General features: G+C 42.6%; 1 protein-coding gene across 1 annotated transcript in view; it reads right to left on the minus strand.

Moving 5' to 3' along the window:
* Positions 1-7,185: 7,185 nt before the first annotated feature.
* The window catches only part of LOC103098060 (mucin-16-like), a 136,360-nt gene continuing 124,864 nt past the window's right edge, over positions 7,186-18,681 (minus strand). Inside the window, exons 30-40 of the mRNA XM_056820594.1 lie at positions 18,508-18,573; positions 17,888-18,015; positions 17,725-17,792; positions 15,844-16,010; positions 14,888-14,926; positions 13,501-13,625; positions 13,334-13,401; positions 12,810-12,982; positions 9,471-11,860; positions 7,849-7,960; positions 7,186-7,520 (exon numbers count right to left, since the gene is read on the minus strand). Coding sequence (XP_056676572.1) covers positions 11,748-11,860; positions 12,810-12,982; positions 13,334-13,401; positions 13,501-13,625; positions 14,888-14,926; positions 15,844-16,010; positions 17,725-17,792; positions 17,888-18,015; positions 18,508-18,573 — 947 coding nt within the window. The 3' untranslated portion in view covers positions 7,186-7,520; positions 7,849-7,960; positions 9,471-11,747. The remainder of the gene's footprint in view (positions 7,521-7,848; positions 7,961-9,470; positions 11,861-12,809; positions 12,983-13,333; positions 13,402-13,500; positions 13,626-14,887; positions 14,927-15,843; positions 16,011-17,724; positions 17,793-17,887; positions 18,016-18,507; positions 18,574-18,681) is intronic.

The raw sequence follows: 18,681 nt of genomic DNA on the forward strand, positions 1-18,681 counted from the left end.
AGAGCTGGGCCTCAAGACCATGCAGATTAACTATTAAAAAAACAAAAAAACTCTTGTGTGTAATATAATTTCTTGCTGCTATTTCTGACAACACATACACTAAAATAAATGTGATTTGAAGGATTCCCAAGTTCAAATTCTAGAATAAGTTCTTTTCAACAACATAAGTTTTTCTGAAAGACTTTTACATCTATAAAGTAGTCAGTACAATTTCTGTCCATACAGAATAAACTTTCCTCTCTGCATCAGACTTGCTATCAATTACATTTACACAATTCTCAAATTCACTGAAATCATTATGCATTGCAAGGTTTAACAAAGAAAACATTAATCAGGAGTTTTGTTGTAATACATTACATTTGTACTATATCAAAATCATTAGCTATCCACCGAAGTTGAGAATTAATTTTAAGTGAAAAGTTCTAACTGTGGAGTAAGAATCTCCCTTTTCTGTTCAGAATTTTCTCTCTTCCGCTCCTTTGGGGGCCCATCCAAAGGAAGAAGGAGGGAAAAATCATTGAACAGGTAATTGTACTCTCTCTCCCACCCTGAAGCCTGCTGCAGGAGAAAGCACAGTGTTACTTCATCATAGCCTGCCTGGTTGGAATGCAGGCAGAGGGAGCAGGGGTGCAAAATCTATTCTCCTTTGTGACCCTGCATCCAAAAATCCCCCCTGTTTTTTTTTTTCCCGTTAATCCAGACACAACAAAGACTCAACGAATCCTATAGGACACCCTCTCCCATACATCCACATATCTGCATCCAAATACAGAAAGACACACTAGACAAACAGCAAAAGCCAGAAGACAAACAACAGAGACACGGACACGTAAAGTACCCCTATCCTAGGAGGTTATCTTAAGATCTAATTTCTTGGCATGTACTTGTAAGTACCGTAAAACCTTAAGCAAGCTGTTTGACAAACAGGCTGATTTTCTATTGTTGAGACCAAGAAGTTGCAAGGAAAGGGTTAACAACTGTCCAAAGCAGCTAGATTTTAATCAGGAAAAAACCTGACACCAGCAACTGCCTTCGGCTTCCTTTGGCTGCCTGTCAGGCCAGCCGCAGTAAAGAAAGAAACCTGATACCAGCAATTACTCATCAGTGGCCAGGTCCCTTCGGCTGTCTCCAACTGTCTCCGGTTACCTGTCAGGGGCCGGCAGCAAGCGGCTGGCCACCCGATCCCTCCACATGGCAAAAAAACCTCAGTGTGTCTAAAAATCACCTAGAGATCATGGTTCGACCCCCCAGTCTCTCTTAGGGGTGCAATATCTTCCCAAAAAGGTGCCTCAACAACAACCCCTTTCCCAAACTAGACAGAAATTTGAACTCTGTTCTGGGGGAACCGGAATTCCGAAAAGTGCCAGGGTACCTGATAGAGACGTGAAATCTCATGCTCAGGGCCCTGACAGCCAGATGGAGATTTGAATTCCATACTCAGGGGCCTCAAACACCCTGAAAGTTCCGATTTAGGGACGTGCCCAGGACCATATTCCTTCCCCACCCCTGAACAGAGATGCTTTCTCCATTTTCTGACTGGCTTTCTCGAGAAAGACACAGAACTGCAGAAATCGGGAGTCCACACTCAGAAACAGGTGAGAGGGTTGGACCAACGTGGCGAGGCTAAGCCTCTTGCCTTAGAAAAAGGCAGGCCCTGGGGCTTGGCATAGGAACCCTTGTACAAACCGCAAGGACTAATGTTCCACTAAGCCTTATGCCCATCGGGGGTCCTCATCTCCCCCATACACATTCGGTCACCATTCACACACACAGCCACAACACACTCAGCTCACCTGAAGATCTGGTCCAAGGCAGTGCCTTAGGCCCTCCTGTCTGGGGGGTTCCAAGGTGGAGGGGTACGGGCAAGCTCCCAAATGTTAAGGTCTAGGATTTCACCCACCACCAAGGAAGACCGCGGACAATGCAATCAGGCAAGGAAAAAGGCCATTTATTATAGAACTAGTACGCACCAGTGGGAACCTCTGCCATCAGAGTTACAAGTTGCTTCTGAGAAGCTGGGCTTTAAATACTTTTCAGCATGTATGCCCCCCCCCCCCATTCCAGCACCTTATCTGCGACATACCATCCTTGGAACTTTGACAATTTTATGTTATTGGGGTCTCCTTGGCCTTTATCTGGTACCCACTGCAGCTGGGGTTTGGCATGTTTATGGTTCTTATGTTTTTGGGGTCTTCTTGGCCTTTATCTGGTACCCCTTGCAGCTGGAGTTTGCCATATTTATGGTTTGACTAACTTCCAAGGCTAGCCAGCTTGTTAAGTTTTCCTGTATTTTCAAGGTTGGTCATTTTGGCCTCCCTCACAAGCAGCCCCCTTCTCTTACATCCTAGCCTCTAGCTATGATTCCTTTCCCAGGCTTGATTGTATCCTATCCATGTAGTTTGAACAGTCCCATTTTCTTGTAGCTATTGTATTGTCAATCACCTTTCTTTGACCCTGGTTTCCCCCCAAATGTCATATGGGTTCCCCCAAGTCTTTTGTTCCTTGGAGTGGTCATCTAGTGTGGTGCCACATCCCCAGAGTCCAGGGTTTATACCCTGTAAAAGTTGTGGCACCTGTAAAGAATTAAATACTGGACTTATCCCTATCCTGATTAAAGACTTGGTTTTTCTGACTATTTGATAGTTCTATGTTATTTCCAAATTAACACTCCATTTCCCCTATTCCGTATCATTGTTTAAGGATTTTACTTCCTCTTTTGCTAATCTGGGTAAGTTCTCTTTTTGTAAATATTCATCCATTACACTTTGTCAGATTTCTTGGCATATAATTGGGCATTATAGCTCCTAATGGGGTGTATGGGGTGCTCAGAGAAGGGTAGTATCTCTGGTATGGAGGGCTTGTTGTGCCCTTCTAGGGCAGCTCTCCAGCCTCTGACCCCCAACTGACACCCAGATCTCACTTGTGGCTCCTAGTAGCTGCTAACATGCGGCAGTGGCCACACCCCGGGCAACGGCTTCGACAGGCCGACTAAACCTTGTTGGTGTAGCCATCGGGTCATAGACCCCTTGTGAACCAGGGCCTTGCTCACCCAGCATGTGAAGAATGCTTCGGCTGAACAGACGGAAGAAACCAATAAGAAGTTTCAATGGCTGAGAGGGCGACGTAGCAAAGCACTGTGGAGTGCTTAGGGTGTGTTGGAGCACAAAAGACAACACGGCCATCCAATGCAGCTGAGGAAGTCTCTAGGTGTAACAACTTTTCGTGCCACTAGACCCAGGCTTCCAATGCCAAGAGAGTGGGACTGTCTCTGTGCATGGACTTTTCATGCACAAGTGTCTTTGTACACACTCATCTATCATAGATGAAAACACACAAAGACAATCGTCATCCTCGGTTACCGAGAGACTACTACTACTATAGCTCCTAATGATAGCTTTAATTTCCTCTTCATTGGTTATGATTTTACCCTTTTCAATTTTGATACTGATTATTTGATATTCTTCTTTCCTTTTTTTAAATCAAATTAACCAACACTGTTTTTTTTCATAAAACCACCTTCTACTTTTATTTATTGGTTCAATATTTCTCTTACTTTTGCTTTTATTCATTTCTCCTTTTTTTAGAATTTCCAATTTAGTCTTTAAATAAGGACTTTTAAATTTGTTCTCTTTCAGTGTGTAGGATGAAATAAAATGACCACACAAAAATTTTAATTACAAATCTGGAGTCAAAGAGTACATAGTAGAATTTGCAGTCTTTATTCTTTCCCATTGAGGAAGGGGACATCTCCCTAATGGCAATGTCCACTGCATGAGTACAGATAAAAGTATTTTATGGATTCCTAATGCAAAGACCCTCACCCAGCTCTGACCAAGACCTCATGCTCTGGGGGCTGAATTTACAATCTGGGCATGAAAGTCTACTTGCTGGGAGCCATCAGGCCAGGACACCTTGACAGAGTCAGGAGTGGTAGATAAGGAGGCCTCAGAGTAGCCCTTGGCAAGATGTGATTGCCCACTCTTTGCATAACCTCTCATCAATATCCCTTACCTATGGAATTCCCTGGTCTCAGAAGGAATAATGCAAGAGTAAAACACCTGTACCTTAATTCTCTAAAACATCACCAAAAGATCAGACCCTCAAATCCAACGCCAAAAGACTATCATGGGTTAGCTTTTATTTAGGTACATAATTCCAGGCAAAACTGCAGCTACAAACGAAGTCAAGAACTTTCCCACTCACAGAAACTTATTCTCATGAAGCCAACACACAAATCAATCATAAAGGCCCATACAAAACTTACCAATCAGTATATATATATATATACACATATATATTTAGTATTGATATTACTTGATTGTTTATAGTACCTTTTAACAAGATGTAATCTCCTTCCTTGTCTCTTTTTATAAGATCTATTTTACTTTAGTTTTTGTCTAAAAAACCATGATTGCTACTTTTTTTTTTTTACTTTAGATATACAATAAATTCTGCTCCAGTCCCTTCCTTTAATCTATATGGGTTATCCTGTCTCTAATGCATTTCTTGTAAACAACATATAGTAGGATTCTGGTTTTTAATCCACTCTAAAATCCATTTCTGTTTTATGGGTAAAATCAAGGCAATTCACATTCACAGTTATGATTACCAACTGTATATTCCCTTCCATCTTGATTTCCCTTGTGAAGATTGGATTTGGCTCTCCCCAAATTGGAACAATGGAGGTACTTAGTGTTCCTTGATAGTGAAGATTACATTGTAATCCCCTGTTTATTTTTAGATTTTAATCCCCAAAGTGTAAACTAAATTCTTAAATTAGATCTACCCATTTTTCATTTTAACCAAAAAAGGTGTGAACTAACCACGAAAACTGAACACCCATTTCATACATTGAGTGGGAGGTCTGTGACCCACATGTGAAAGAGTGGGCAGTTCTGGTGTGGAGCATTTGCTGTGATTGGTAGACATAAAAATTAGGGGAAGCTACACAACAGAAAAATGTCTTTAAAATAGTGGAAAAAGAGACACACAGAGACAGTCCCTTGAAGTTGGAGTGAAGACAGTCACGTGGAGCTGGAGGGAAGACAGACACTTGAGGAGAGACTGGAAGATAGACAGTCAGACTTGGAGTGAAGACACTTGGCTGTGGAACTGGACCCGTGGAGGAGCTTGTGCAGGAGACTTCAGACTACTTTCCTTTTAGACAGTCACAGTGGTGAGTGTCTAGGCTGACATCTTCCTTGTCCTACCTGGAGGTATGAACCTCCATGAAAGGCCTATTGTCTTGAGACACCTTGCCCCTGACTGGTGCCTTAGAATTTCTAACTGGTTCAGAGGAAACTGGAGCCCTAGCTCTCTCTCTCTCCCTCTGTCTCTGTCTCTGTCTATCACTCTTTCTCTTTCTTTCTTTGTCTCTCCCCTTTTCTCTCTTCCTCAATATCTTCCCTCTATTGTAAAAATAAACTACCATAAATTACACTTTACTTTACTAATTCATTTTGAGATTTTGGAATTAAATCCCTGGTGACCACCTATTTAATATTATAACACCCCTTTCTGTTCTTTTTCCTTTCCCTCTCACTTCACCAGAGTCTTGCTTTTTATCTCCCCCTTACTTTCCCCTCTCTCCTATTACCATCCCTCTTCCCTTATCAGAGTCCCCCCCCCTCCTACTTTTCTATACAGTAACATATGATTCTGTACCCTGATGAGTATGGTAATTATCCCCTCTCTGAGCCAGTTATGATGAGAGGAAAGTTTAAGCATTGCAAATCATCACCCTTATCCTCCCTTCTAATGTACATTGGTTGGAGAGGATTCTCATGGTAGCTTTGAGCTTTCCTGCTTCTACTCTGCCATCTTGGCTCTGGACCCAGAAATTGCAAATTATTTTTAACAACATTGAATAGAGGCAGCTAAATGAATCAGTGGATAGAGAGCCAGGTCTTGAGATGTAAAAGTCTTGGGCTCAGGTCTGGCTTCAGACACATCCTCGCTGTGACTCCCCATAAATCATATAATCCCAAATGATTAGCCTCTTCCTCCCCCCCCTTACAGCTCTTTTTCCTTGGAGGTGATACTTAGATTCAAGTTTAAGACAACAGATAAGGGACTTTAAAAAATAAAAGCAAAAGCATTGAATAGAATAGGAAACTGATGTACAAAATATCAAGCCATTCTCCAATTGATAAATGGGCAAGGGACATGGATAGGCAGTTCTCAGATAAAGAAATCAAAACTATTAACAAGCACATGAAGAAGTATTCTAAATCTCTTATAATCAGAGAGATGCAAATTAAAACAACTCTGAGGTATCACCTCACACCTAGCAGATTGGCTAACATGACAGCAAAGGAACGTAATGAATGCTAGAGGGGATGTGACAAAGTAGGGACATTAATCCATTGCTGGTGGAGTTGTGAACAGATCCAATCATTCTGGAGGGCAATTTGGAACTATGCCCAAAGGGCGACAAAAGAATATCTACCCTTTCATCCAGCCATAGCACTGCTGGGTCTGTACCCCAAAGAGATAATGGACAAGAACACTTGTACAAAAATATTCATAGCTGCACTCTTTGTGGTGGCCAAAAACGGGAAAACGAGGAGATTCCCATCAATTGGGGAATGGCTGAGCAAATTGTGGTATATGTTGGTGATGAAATACTATTGTGCTAAAAGGAATAATAAAGTGGAGGAGTTCCATGGAGACTGGAACAACCTCCAGGAAGTGATGCAGAGCGAGAGGAGCAGAACCAGGAGAACATTGTACACAGAGACTAATACATTGTGGTATAATCGAACGTAATGGACTTCTCCATTAGTGGTGGTGTAATGTCCCTGAACAATTTGCATGGATCTAGGAGAAAAAAAAACACCATAAGCAGAGGATAAATTGTGGGAGTAGAAACACCGAGGAAAAGCAACTGCCTGAATACAGAGGTTGAGGGGACATGACAGAGGACTCTAAATGAACACTCTAATGCAAATATTATCAACATAGCAATGGGTTCAAATCAAGAAAACATGTAATGCCCAGTGGATTTACGCGTCGGCTATGGGGGGTGGGGTGGAGGAAAAGAAAATGATCTATGTCTTTAATGAATAATGCTTGGAAATGATCAAATAAAATATTTAAAAAAAAGAATAGGAAACAGATGTCTCTGTTTTTGCACCTAAAATACAATAACCCAGAAAATCCCAAATGAAAGAAAATACAGGAAAGTAGATAGGGGCATGGTTTATTTTCTGTGTTTGGTGTAATAAAAGGGTATTGAGAAATAATGAATCTTTGAGAGAACATTAAGGTCAGAATCAGAATGGAAATTTAGCAGGAGGAGGGGAAAGTAGCATGAGGATAGAGGAAAGAGCTTGGGATTCTGTTGTGCTCCTCATCATTGAGTAGACTGTCTCTTTCAAGGGAGGAGGAAAAGCCCAGCTTAGTGAAATGCTCTTTTTGCATCCCAGTAAACCTTCTCTTGGTCTCTGAATGAACTTCTAACATTTCTCTTGTGTGTGTACAGGCAACTCACTCCACTTGCTGAGCCATTCTTCAAAGGTCTGGAAAAAAAATGTTGATGGTGACACAGAAACATAGCAAGAATAATGACAGGAACCCCAGATACAAAGACATAAAAACTGAATAGCCTTCAGGCTGTGGGAAAGGCCTTTGGTTTGCCTGAAGTATGGCTGAATTGCTTCCATTATGTCTATAAATGAGAGCTTAGTTTAAACCAAGATCCCCACTGGATTGAATATTTATCTTAGAAAATTTGTTCTAAACCATACCCCCAAAACAGGAATGAATTTCCTGAGAATACAAGGGTAAGGGGAGATTCACAACAAAGCAGACTTTTTGGGGTATGAGGAAGGGATTGGGCAGACTCACTGCTGCAGGGTTCTTTTGGTGAAGTTGAACTTGTCAGATCCAGAAAGATGCATATCTTCTGTGTACAGCACCTCGGGAATGGTGGTGAAAGACTGGAAGCTTAAACTAGCAGCTGTGGCCAAAAAGGGAGAGGAATACCAATACTTCAATCCTGGATATCCAGTCAGCACACCCACTAACACCCTGTGTTTGATTGTTCTTTCAGCATTCCATTCCCTCTCCACCTACCCCAGCCCTAGAATGAAAACCTCACATCCTAGACCTGCTGATGCATCCCATAAAGCAGCCTTGCCCAGTCTTCCAATTTCCCCCTTGCTCTATGTCTCTTGAGCTCTAATCCCAGAGTAAAGCATGGCACGATTTCCAGGATATAACCCAGAGATCCAGTCTTTGAATCTGTTGTGCTTGAGAAAGCTGTTGGTGCTGGGGATGGAGCTGGAGGGGATGTGACTAAAGGGGACGTGGTTAGCACAGAAGCTATTGGAAAAACAGTTGTAATGAAAGATAGTTAATAGCATCAGCTCTGAATGTTATAAGATGGAAAACTAGCTATGAGACAGGGAGACAAGATATCTCTTGGCTTGGACGGTATTAAAATTGTAAGGAATGTCAGAGGCCATCTTGTCTGTTTGCTATCTGAGGAAAACAAACCCCTCCACAATGATCTCAACAAATGAACATTCACCAATGCTTTATGGTCCTCAGTGAAGGAGCAGCCACTACTCCTCGAGGCAGCCTATTCCACTTTGGGACAGCACTTACTGTTAGGATGTTTTTCCTAATCTCAAGCTATAATTTACATATTTACAATTTAGATTTCTTGTTCTGGGACATAATGAGAAGCCTAATCTCTGTTCCATGTGACACTCCTACAAAAGCTTGGAAGCAGTTATCATATCTTCCTTTCGTCTTTTCTATAAGTTAGACAACACTAACTCCTTCACATCATATGACCATGAGGTTCCTCACCAGACTCCTTTGCCTTGGTGGTGAACATGATTTGGAAATCCTAAGTCAAAGGGGGCAGGATCAGTCCTGTGCTCCCCCGCCCCTGATACTACAGGGACCTGGGGGTGAAGGATCCTTGTGGCAAAAACCCATCAGGGCAGGGAATTCCTACCTAAATCAGCTATAGTTTCCTTATTGTTCAAATAGGAACAGAGGGATTTATTCCAAATTCCCACAGAGAACATCCTTCAATGGTAGAAACTAATTTTTCAAAACTTAAATCTCTGGTCTTTATGACTTAGGGCTTCTAGATGATATGCAACCTCAGCTCTTCCCTTTCCTTGTTTGGAAAGTGCCTATTTCTTAGAAAGACATCACCTCTGAAAGGCCTGGGGCCCATTCTTCTTTTAAACAGCATATATTTTGCCCACTTTCCATTTGGGAATAGGCCCCCAGAGGTGCCACATTCATAGCCCACATTGAGGCCCACAAAGCCCTCTGTGTGGCAGAATAAGAATAAAATACAATTGGGAAATATTTAACAAGATAAAGGGATTACAGTAGCTAACATAGGTAATGCTGATCTGTAGTTTTTTAGCCAATATGAAATGCACAGGAATCTGTATCTAGTTTGACACCACTGCCAGAACACAGAATCAACCTCTCTTCCTTACCTTGGGAGCCTCCAGGCTCTGTGGCCCACAGGGGACAACCAGGTGCTACTGCTGGGTCTGGTGCTAAAACCGGAAAAAAAGGAAAATGTTTCAAGGTGGGCAGAAATTTCTTGTACCTAAAAGCAGAGAACTCAGAGCAGTTGTGAATGCTCTGTACAACCTCAGGGCCCTATAGGAGAGGAATTCAATATGCACTAGTTCACCAAATGATTTAATCCATGGGATCCAGTGCCTTTGCTGGATGCCCAAGCTCCTGTGAGGAAGGTTGGCATAAGAAAAGGAGCTGAGGTGCCTGGTCTATGATTGACAGAAATACTTCCAACCTGTGAATCCTCCTCCTTATCCTCCTCCTCCTCCTGTGTTCCATAGCGCTGAGGTGAGCTTGTGACTTGCCAGTATCCTTGATCTCTATCATGCTCCCTTAAGTAAAGATCTAGCCATGTCATGCACTTATTCAGTTAGCTCCAGTGGTTCTCTATCACCTCTAGAATCAAATAGAAGACATTCTGGAGCAAGATGGGCTCTCAAAGTCTATCAAGTCCAACACCCTCATGTGATAGAAGAGGAAATGGAGACCTAGAGAGTTCCCATGACTTGCCTAAGGCCACAGTGGTCATAAATGTCAGAGGCAGGATTTGATCCCAGATTTGCTGACTCCAGAATCATTTTTGCACCCTTAGCAACTTGGCCCTAAACTACCACCTTTTGCCTTGTGATGCCCTATTCTCCTTCCCACACCCTATGGTCTGGCCAAACAAGACTCTCTCTGTTCCTCACATAGGGTACTATATTTCTCATCTCCATTCTTTTTCATTGACCCAACTCATGCCTAGAATGCACTGCTCCTCACCTCTTCAATAGAATCTCTCTTTCTTCCTTCAAGACCACCTTGCAAGGGATTCCTTTCTGATTATTACCAACTGCTAACACTCTTCCATCAAACTTGAATTGACTTTTGAATTTGGGCTACATAAGTGTGTGTATCATACACACCCATCAATGCTCATATGGATGTCATCCCTCACAATAAAATGTGAATGCTTTTAGAGAAAGGATTGCTTCCTTTCATTTTGACTCTACACCCCCATCACCTGACAGAGTAGCTGATACATAGTTGGAGCTTAACACATGTTTGTTGAGTAATTTACTGACTTTGAAGACAGTTTATCTTGTCATCTCCATCCAATTTATAGTAAAAGAAGAGGAAATATTAGAGCAAAAGGCCATGGCTCTGAGGCAAGAGGGTATAGAAAGATCTAGAGTCCCCTTTCCTTAACTGGAGTCTTTTCTTCACAGAATCACCAAAATGTACAATTTCAAAGCTGTAAGGCTGCTCAAAACACATGTGGCTGAAGAACATCCTAGAAAAGTGGTCATTTAATATCCATTCAAAGGCTTCCTGCTGTGTATGAAGTCTTTCTCACTGCTTCCCCAAAGCTGCGAAGGCCACTTCTTGGATTCCTTCCTCATCACTTCTGCAGGATGTCATTCAGGATCAGGGGCTTGGATAATAAGGTCTTTGACTAGCTCACACAGTCACATTGGGGCCTAACTCCAGTTGTCAAATAGGGGAATGAACCCAGGATTCAAATGAGTATGAACATACTTATTAACACTGCGTAGGACTGGACTTCATTCATTATAACCCGGAATCCAAAAAGTGGACAACATGGGAGAGTGAGCCCAACATGGCAAAAGAGAAAAATAAAGTTCGGGGTGAATGACCCAATGAAACAGAATCCCATTTGTTGGACCTGGTCACTTGGGAGACAGATCTGTTCCGTGGAGGAGAGACCTCTATGAAATGCTATGAGAGAATAGGAAGCTTTCAGCATGGGAAAAAGAGAATGAGACAAAGAGACACTAAGTGTATGAAACAATCCACTCTTTTTCTGCTCCGATCTTTAGGAAACTACATGCTCTCCTTATTCTCCTGGCTTAATAGGAAGGTTAGGGTCATAAATATAGAGCTGAGATAGACCTCAGTGGCTGTTTAATACAATTCCTTCCTTCTCCAGATGAGGAAAACTGGGGCTCAAAGAGAATGAGAGGCTTGAAATTAAGGACAGCAGAGTAAATTGGGTGCTGGATTTGGGAGTTTGGAAGACCTGAGTATGAACTTTGCCTCCTGTACTTGCTAGCTGAAATTAATGTCTCTCGGTCTCAGTTTCCTCATATGGAAAATTCAGAAATCAATAACACCCACCTCCCAGGGTTTTATTGAGGATCAAATGAAATAACATATTAAATAATATATGAATGGTATTATTGTCATTATCACCAGGAAATCCAATCAGTCTTGAAGGTGAAGGGTAAAATGAAGTAACTATTCCCTTTCCAATAGAGACACTCACGCATTTTGGTGGGGGCCATGGCCAAATGATTGTAATCTACAGAGAAAGAGAAAGAGATGCACCATGTGAGGAAAGACAAAAATCTGAGGAGAGAAATCTGGGGCCATTAGGATTAGGCAATCAGGTAGTAAAACTATCAGGGCTGGTGCTAGAAGGAAGAAGAAAGGGTCCAGATCAGGAGTCTGTTGCACTTCAAGCAGAACATAAATTTCTACTCCAACAAAGGTCTCCTTGATTGCTTCATTTCCAGATATGGGATGGCTCATTATATCTCAGGGAAAAGATAACTTCTTCCCAGGAAGAAGCATGGAAAAGTCTGGATCATAACATCATTGAAAACTAGGTAAGCAAAAACAAAGAAATATGGGTCTAAGAACAGAGAGGGGATAGGGGAAAGATGGCCGAGCCAAATGAAATTAGGAAATAAAACAAAGAAGTTAATTTGTAGGCGTGGTCTACTTACCAGTGAAGGAACATTTATGGAACTATTACTATATGCAAAGGTGTTGGGCTAGGTCACTAAGTACTCCAATGGAAATTGATGCTTAAAATACTGAACTACGGGGTGGACAACAGGCCGTCCCTTAGGTCAGTCTGTCCCTTCCCTTTTTCAGAGAATGATATGAATCATATTGGGAGAAAGATAAACTATTTCCTCTGCCAGGGCAGGGGAAGAGAGAGAGAGAGAGAGAGAGAGAGAGAGAGAGAGAGAGAGAGAGAGAGAGAGAGAGAGAGAGAGAGAGAGAGAGAGAGAGAGAGAGAAGGAAAAAGAGGGAGAGAGAGGGAGGGAGGGAGGGAAGGGGAGGGAGAGAATACACTTGCTGAGTCAGGGTTGTTCCTCTTATTTCATTAGGTACCCTGCTTCTGTAGTGGGTTTATATTATAGTGGGGAGAGGAAGAGACAGAGAAAATTTTGGGCAGGATGGCTATTTCCTGAAAATGAAGGAGATGTCTCAAGGAGCATATCCTGAATGGGGATACTTACCATTGAGGTAGAGGCTATCCTTCTCTAATGTGTAGGGGCCCAGCCTGGTGATGCTCCAGGTCAGATAGCTCAACTCGCAGTAAATTTTTTCTCTATCTAGGACAGGGCTGGAAGGATCTCTCCGATGGATGCAAGTGAAATGAACTAGGGTTGCTCTTCCCTCCTTCATAGGCCTGGGAAAGGAGAAAAAGGGTCACTGGAAATCTTTTGAAAGAGGGTCTGAGAAGCTTGGTAACAACTTCTGAAATATGGACAGCCACCCCCATGAAGTCTGAAGCAAACACTGAAACGGTAATGATGGTGAAATGGGGCAACAGCCATAGGTCTCACTGGATTACTTTAGAGAATTTGGGGGGAACTGCCAAAATTTCAAGTCTGAATTCATTATATCGATAAGGGGATGTGGATAAATTCATTTAAGGCCTGGAAAGTCTGCCTGTCCACTAAAGGCTGAGGTCATCTTTCTAGAGGCCACCAATGTATACATGCTTGAGGGCAAGGCCAGTGACTCCCAGAGCTCTCACCTCAGTAAGGTCAATTTGCTTGCAAAATCCTGAGAGCCAAGGCTGCTCTTTTCAAACAAGGAACTGAGCTAGAAAGGAGAGAAGGAAATGGGACTTGTAGATCAACTCCCAATACCCAGGCTAAAGAAGGCAGCTGAGTAAAAGGATGGGAGAGGATCATGTCTTACCAGGCGCTGCAGCACTCTCTCAGTGGAGATGAATATGCTGGAGCCCCTTTCCCCCATGTCTGCTGTGTACCTCATGTTGGTGATGGTGAACTTCAGTGTGAAAGGCTCAAAGTTGGGACCTCCAGCTGCAAAAAAGAGGAGAGAGCTCTGTCTGAGATGTTGCCTGTGCATCATTCAACACATTCAGCAACCACCATTAGGTGTTGTCCTTCGGGAGAAAATGAAGTTTTCTGGCCCTCTTAACACATCCATGAGGGAACCACAAATCTCCAAGACTTTGCACACCCTTTCTAGTCTCCCAGCATCATGACCAAACACAAACTACTGTATAGGAAGGACAGATATCTCCCATGCCTGAGCTTCAGATGTGTAATCCAAAAGGATAATATCTGTAAAGTACTTTGAGAACCTTAAAATCCTAGATAGACAATGATGATGATGATGAGCATCACCATCATTAAGGACACCTAGCTGAAACTCCAATTTCTTCTTCAAAGGAAAACTGAGCAGAATCTGTTCACTAATGAATCCTTCATGAAATCTCTAGCCATAAATCAGAGGAATATCTCTTGCAATGCAATGCAGAAGAAAGAATATTGGATTTGGAGAAAGGAGATCTGGGTTCCAAACCCAGCCGTCCTGCTTCCTACCTATATGACCTTGAGCCTCTGTTCCTTTCTGGACATTAGTGTCCTCAACTGTCAAATGAGACCAGGAATTGGACTAGATGATCTGAAAGTCTCCTACCAGCTCTAAATCTGTGATCTGAACATCTCTTATCTCTGTCTCACAGTTAAGGGCAGCAAGAGTTTCCAAAGAATGAATGAAAACAGAGGCAGACCATACCTGTGGAAATTGGCAGTGGAGGGGGGCAGCTGGGTGGCTCAGTAAATTGAGAGCCCCGTCTAAAGACAAGAGGTCCTAGGTTCAAATCAGGTCTCGGACACTTCCTAGCATTGTGACCTTGGGCTAATCACTTAACCTTCATTGCCTAGCCTTTACTACTTAGTGATAATACATAGTATTGGTTCTAAGACAGAAGCTAAAAGTTAAAAAAAAAAAGGAAAAAGAAATTGACAGTGGAGTTGGAGTCAGAGTTGTTAGTGCCACAGCTCAAGAGAAATCGGATATTTGTGGACAATTGTGGACCAAATACCCAAGTGACATGGAAGGTTTGAGTGTATAAGACACAGGTAAAACTGACACCCCATTGGGGCTTGGCCACTGAGTCAACTGGGAAAGACTGAAGTATAGGAGTCAGAAGACATGATGTCTTCCTCTCTCTTTTACACTGCTGGTTCATCCTCTTCTTCCTAGAATGCTATCAGAACAGGGTCAGGACAGACAAGTGGTGTTCTTTGTTTGTTTCCAGAATGAAAATACTCACCACTTGTGGAGGAGGAAAGATTCATCTGATAGCTGTATCCTGCAGAGAGAGAGAGAGAGAGGGAGGGAGGGAGAGAACAGCCTTGAATGCAAGGAACTGAGATTTCAAGAAAGGATTAAAGAGAATAAGAGAGAGCATCTGAAGCCCAATAATTTGGAAAAATATGGGTCACTGGCTAAGAGAGATGATTCACAAAGTACCGATATTCCTTATTTTTCCAATTGTGGTTCCAATATATTATAGGATTGGCATAAGAAATTAAGAGGGGATTTGGGGGAGTATTGTGGAAGCTGCAGATAGCACAAGAAGGTAAGCAGATGACACAGAAAAAGTCAAGAAACTCATAAACGCATAAAATATATTATATATGGTATAATATCAATATTTTATCTTTTAATGCTTTCAATATACACAATTTATATTTTAATGTTAAAATACATCAAAAGTTAAAATTTGTGAAAAGTGTGAGGAAGGCAGTAGATGAAACACAAAGGCTGAAAATGTAGAGATTATTTTCAGTACTTTTCATTTTCATTAATTAATTTTCCATGAATACAGATAAGGCCACGTAAACACCATATAAAAGAAAAAGGGGAAATCAGACATCTTCTCTGGTACAAACGGAGGACCAAAAAATTTTGCACAGATTTTTCAGATCGCAGCGTGTTGTGCCTCTAACCACTGCAATGTGAAAGGGATTCCTGGAGTTTCTAGGTCAGGAGGCTATCCACCCACCGAGGGTCCTATTTCTGGGGTCTGATACCGGCTCCCCCTCACACTCTAAAAAACTCATAGGAAAACACCTTCTATCAGACCAGGTAAAACCATAGAGGCAAAGCTGCACCCTCAAAGGCACAGAAAGTTTTTTCAATAGGTGAGGGCTTAACAGGAATGGAAGGAAGCAAGCGAGGGAGGTCAAGGAGCTGCCTATGTCCTGGCCAGAGCTGGCTACTCACCATCGAGATAGAGGCTCTTATTGTCCAGGGTATAGGCACCCAGCCTGGTGATACCTTGGGTCTGATTGCTCAGCTCCCAGTAAATCTTCTTCCTGTCCAGGCTAGGGGTGGTGGGAGTTTTCCAGTGGCCACATAGGAATTCGGTTGCTGTCCCATTCTGTATGGGCCTGGGAAAGGACACATTGGAGGTAACTGTGAAGGATCTAGCAAACGTAGGCATGCCAAAGACAGCTGCAGTGAGAAGGCACCATGAATGCTCTGCAAAGTCATCCATTTCTTTGTAGAGTTCTAGCTTATTGTCAAAAAAGTGGGAGGCCAGACCTGCCATTTTATTGATCTCAGGAGCTGGAGCAGAGGAGGGGGCAGATTTGTCTTGACTAATACAGAGCAGCATCTTCTCTGAAACGTATAGCCTCACACTACCATTACTGGGGACTATGAAATGATTTGCCCAGGATCATATAACCAGTAGGTCACCCAGGTGGGAATCAAACCCTGCTCTTCATGTCTCTTTTTTCAAAAGCCCTTTTCTTCTCTCTTAGAATTGCTACTTAGAATTAGAAGTGGTACTTAAATAAAGTGCCACTTCCAAGGCAGAATAGAGACAAGGGCTAAGAAACTGGGGTAAAGTGACTTGCCCAGGGTCATACAGCTGGGAAGTTGAGGGCCAGATTTGAACCTCCCATCTCTGGACCTGGCTTTCCAAAGCTACCCATGGTCTCTTGACCCTTGAGTCCTGTTCTCTAACCCACTACCCCATGCTGCCTCTGAAAGCTTAACAGTGAATGAGATCTACACTGCAACTATTTACCTTTAAATTATCTTTTCAACACATAATACAACTTTTCAATCACTTCTTCTAAAGAGTCCTACACCAGGATTGTGTGTCAGCTATGTGACCCTGGGCAAGTCACTTAACTCCAATTGCAGAGTCCTTACCAAAATCTTCTGATTTGCAACCAATATTTAGTAGTCATTCCAAGACAGAAAGGAAAGGGGATTTTTGGTTGTTAGTAGCTTTCTCTCCCCTCTGGTAATAAATGAAAATTCCTTAGCCTGACCTTTAAAATCCATGAGGAGCTGGTTTCCCTTGCCAAACTGGTGTTTATATTATACACTTGACATTCTAATCAAATTAGGCAATTAACTGTTCTTGCATCTCAGAATTCATTCCCCTTTCTTCAGGATTTTGCTTACAATGACCATTCCTCATGGGATATTTTTGCTGTTGTTGTTCAGTTGTTTCAGTCATGTCTGACTCTTCATGATGCCATCTGAGGCCTTCTTGTAAAAGATGCTGGAATGGTTTGCCATTTCCTTTTCCAGCTCATTTTATATATTTATATTTATATATGGGGAGATTGAGACACAGGAGTTAAGTGACTTGTCCAAGGTCACATACCTTGAAAGGTCTGAGGCCAGATTTGAACTTGTCATCTACCTGAAGCCTGGTCTGGCATTCCATCCACCACTGTACCAACTAGCTGCCTCTTGAAATACTTTGTTTCCTTCAAGTAAGTGAGTTCAAATGCCACCAAGGGAAAACCTTTGCCAGATCTCCCAGTCATCAGTGTTCTCTCCCTCCTCAGACTCCCATGTGTACACATTGTACCTCCTTTATCCCAACAGAACATAAACTCCTCGATGTCAGAGAGTGTTTTGTTTTTCTATTTCCAGTAGCTAGCAGTCTACTAAGCACCTGATGTGTAGCTGCTAAATGCTTCTTGAACTAAAGAGAGGTCAGATCGCCCCCTTATGATCAGCTATGTAAGCACTGTAGCCTTCTTGGCTTTGTGGGGAAGAAGTGGCCATGGGGCCAGTGCAGGGGAAAGGACTGCTCCACACATCTTCTGAGTCCCTGACCACCTGGCCCCATCTCACCTCAGCATGGTCAGCCTGCATCCAGAATAGTCAGAGCCAAGGCTACTGTTTTCAAGCAAGGGGCTGAGCTATAAAGGAAAAGAGAGAATGAGTGAGCACCTGGACAGACAGGGGTTTCAGTCCCAGGGAGGAGCAAGGTAGGATAGAGAATGGGAAATCTCACCAGGCGCTGTAGGACTCTTTCAGTGGCGTTGAACTTTTGGGAGCCTGGCCGTCCCATGTCTGCTGTGCAGAGCAAGTTGTTGATTGTGAAGTTCAGGGTAAAAGACTCCAGGCTAAAGCTGCCAGATACTGTAGGGGGAGCAGAGAAACCTTCATGGTTGAGACTTGGGTATAGAGGATCATGGGATTGTCAGTTTAGATCTAGAATGGCACATCTAACCCCTTGATCTTACAGGTGAGGAAACTGAAGTCCAGGGAGGATTCAGGGATGTGCCCAAGGTCCCATAGCTAGTGTCAAAGGAGAAATTTCAAACTAGATCTTACAGATGGTTATTTTTTTCTTTTTGACTTTTAGATGGATGCCCAATTCACTGAAACATTCTGACATCCATCAGCTTACCAAGGGACACCCAATGAAGGTTGGCTTATTCTTTACTGGAAGGAAAACACCAAACTGACTCCCAATGATGCATCTATAAGAAGAGCTCTTTCACTTCCCCACTCCCACCTCCACCACAATTTTACTCTACAACTCCCACCTCTTCATCTTAGAGTCATCTTCCCAAGGGACCAATTCAATTAAGACTACCCAAGAAACAGGTCAGAAATATGTGATGGTACCTGAGGAATTGGTCAGTAGTGAAGGAGCTGAGGAAATTCTTGAAGGGATTGTGGTCTGGATAGGAGCTGAAGGGTAGAGAATCAAGAATGAAAACCTTGGAAAAGCTATTTGAATGTCACAGAAAAATTATGTTTGAATATGGAATATGGGGGAAAGGATTCTTGCTGGGCTTG

Source organism: Monodelphis domestica, chromosome 3 (assembly GCF_027887165.1).
Source record: "Monodelphis domestica isolate mMonDom1 chromosome 3, mMonDom1.pri, whole genome shotgun sequence".
NCBI classification, from domain to species: Eukaryota; Metazoa; Chordata; class Mammalia; order Didelphimorphia; family Didelphidae; genus Monodelphis; species Monodelphis domestica.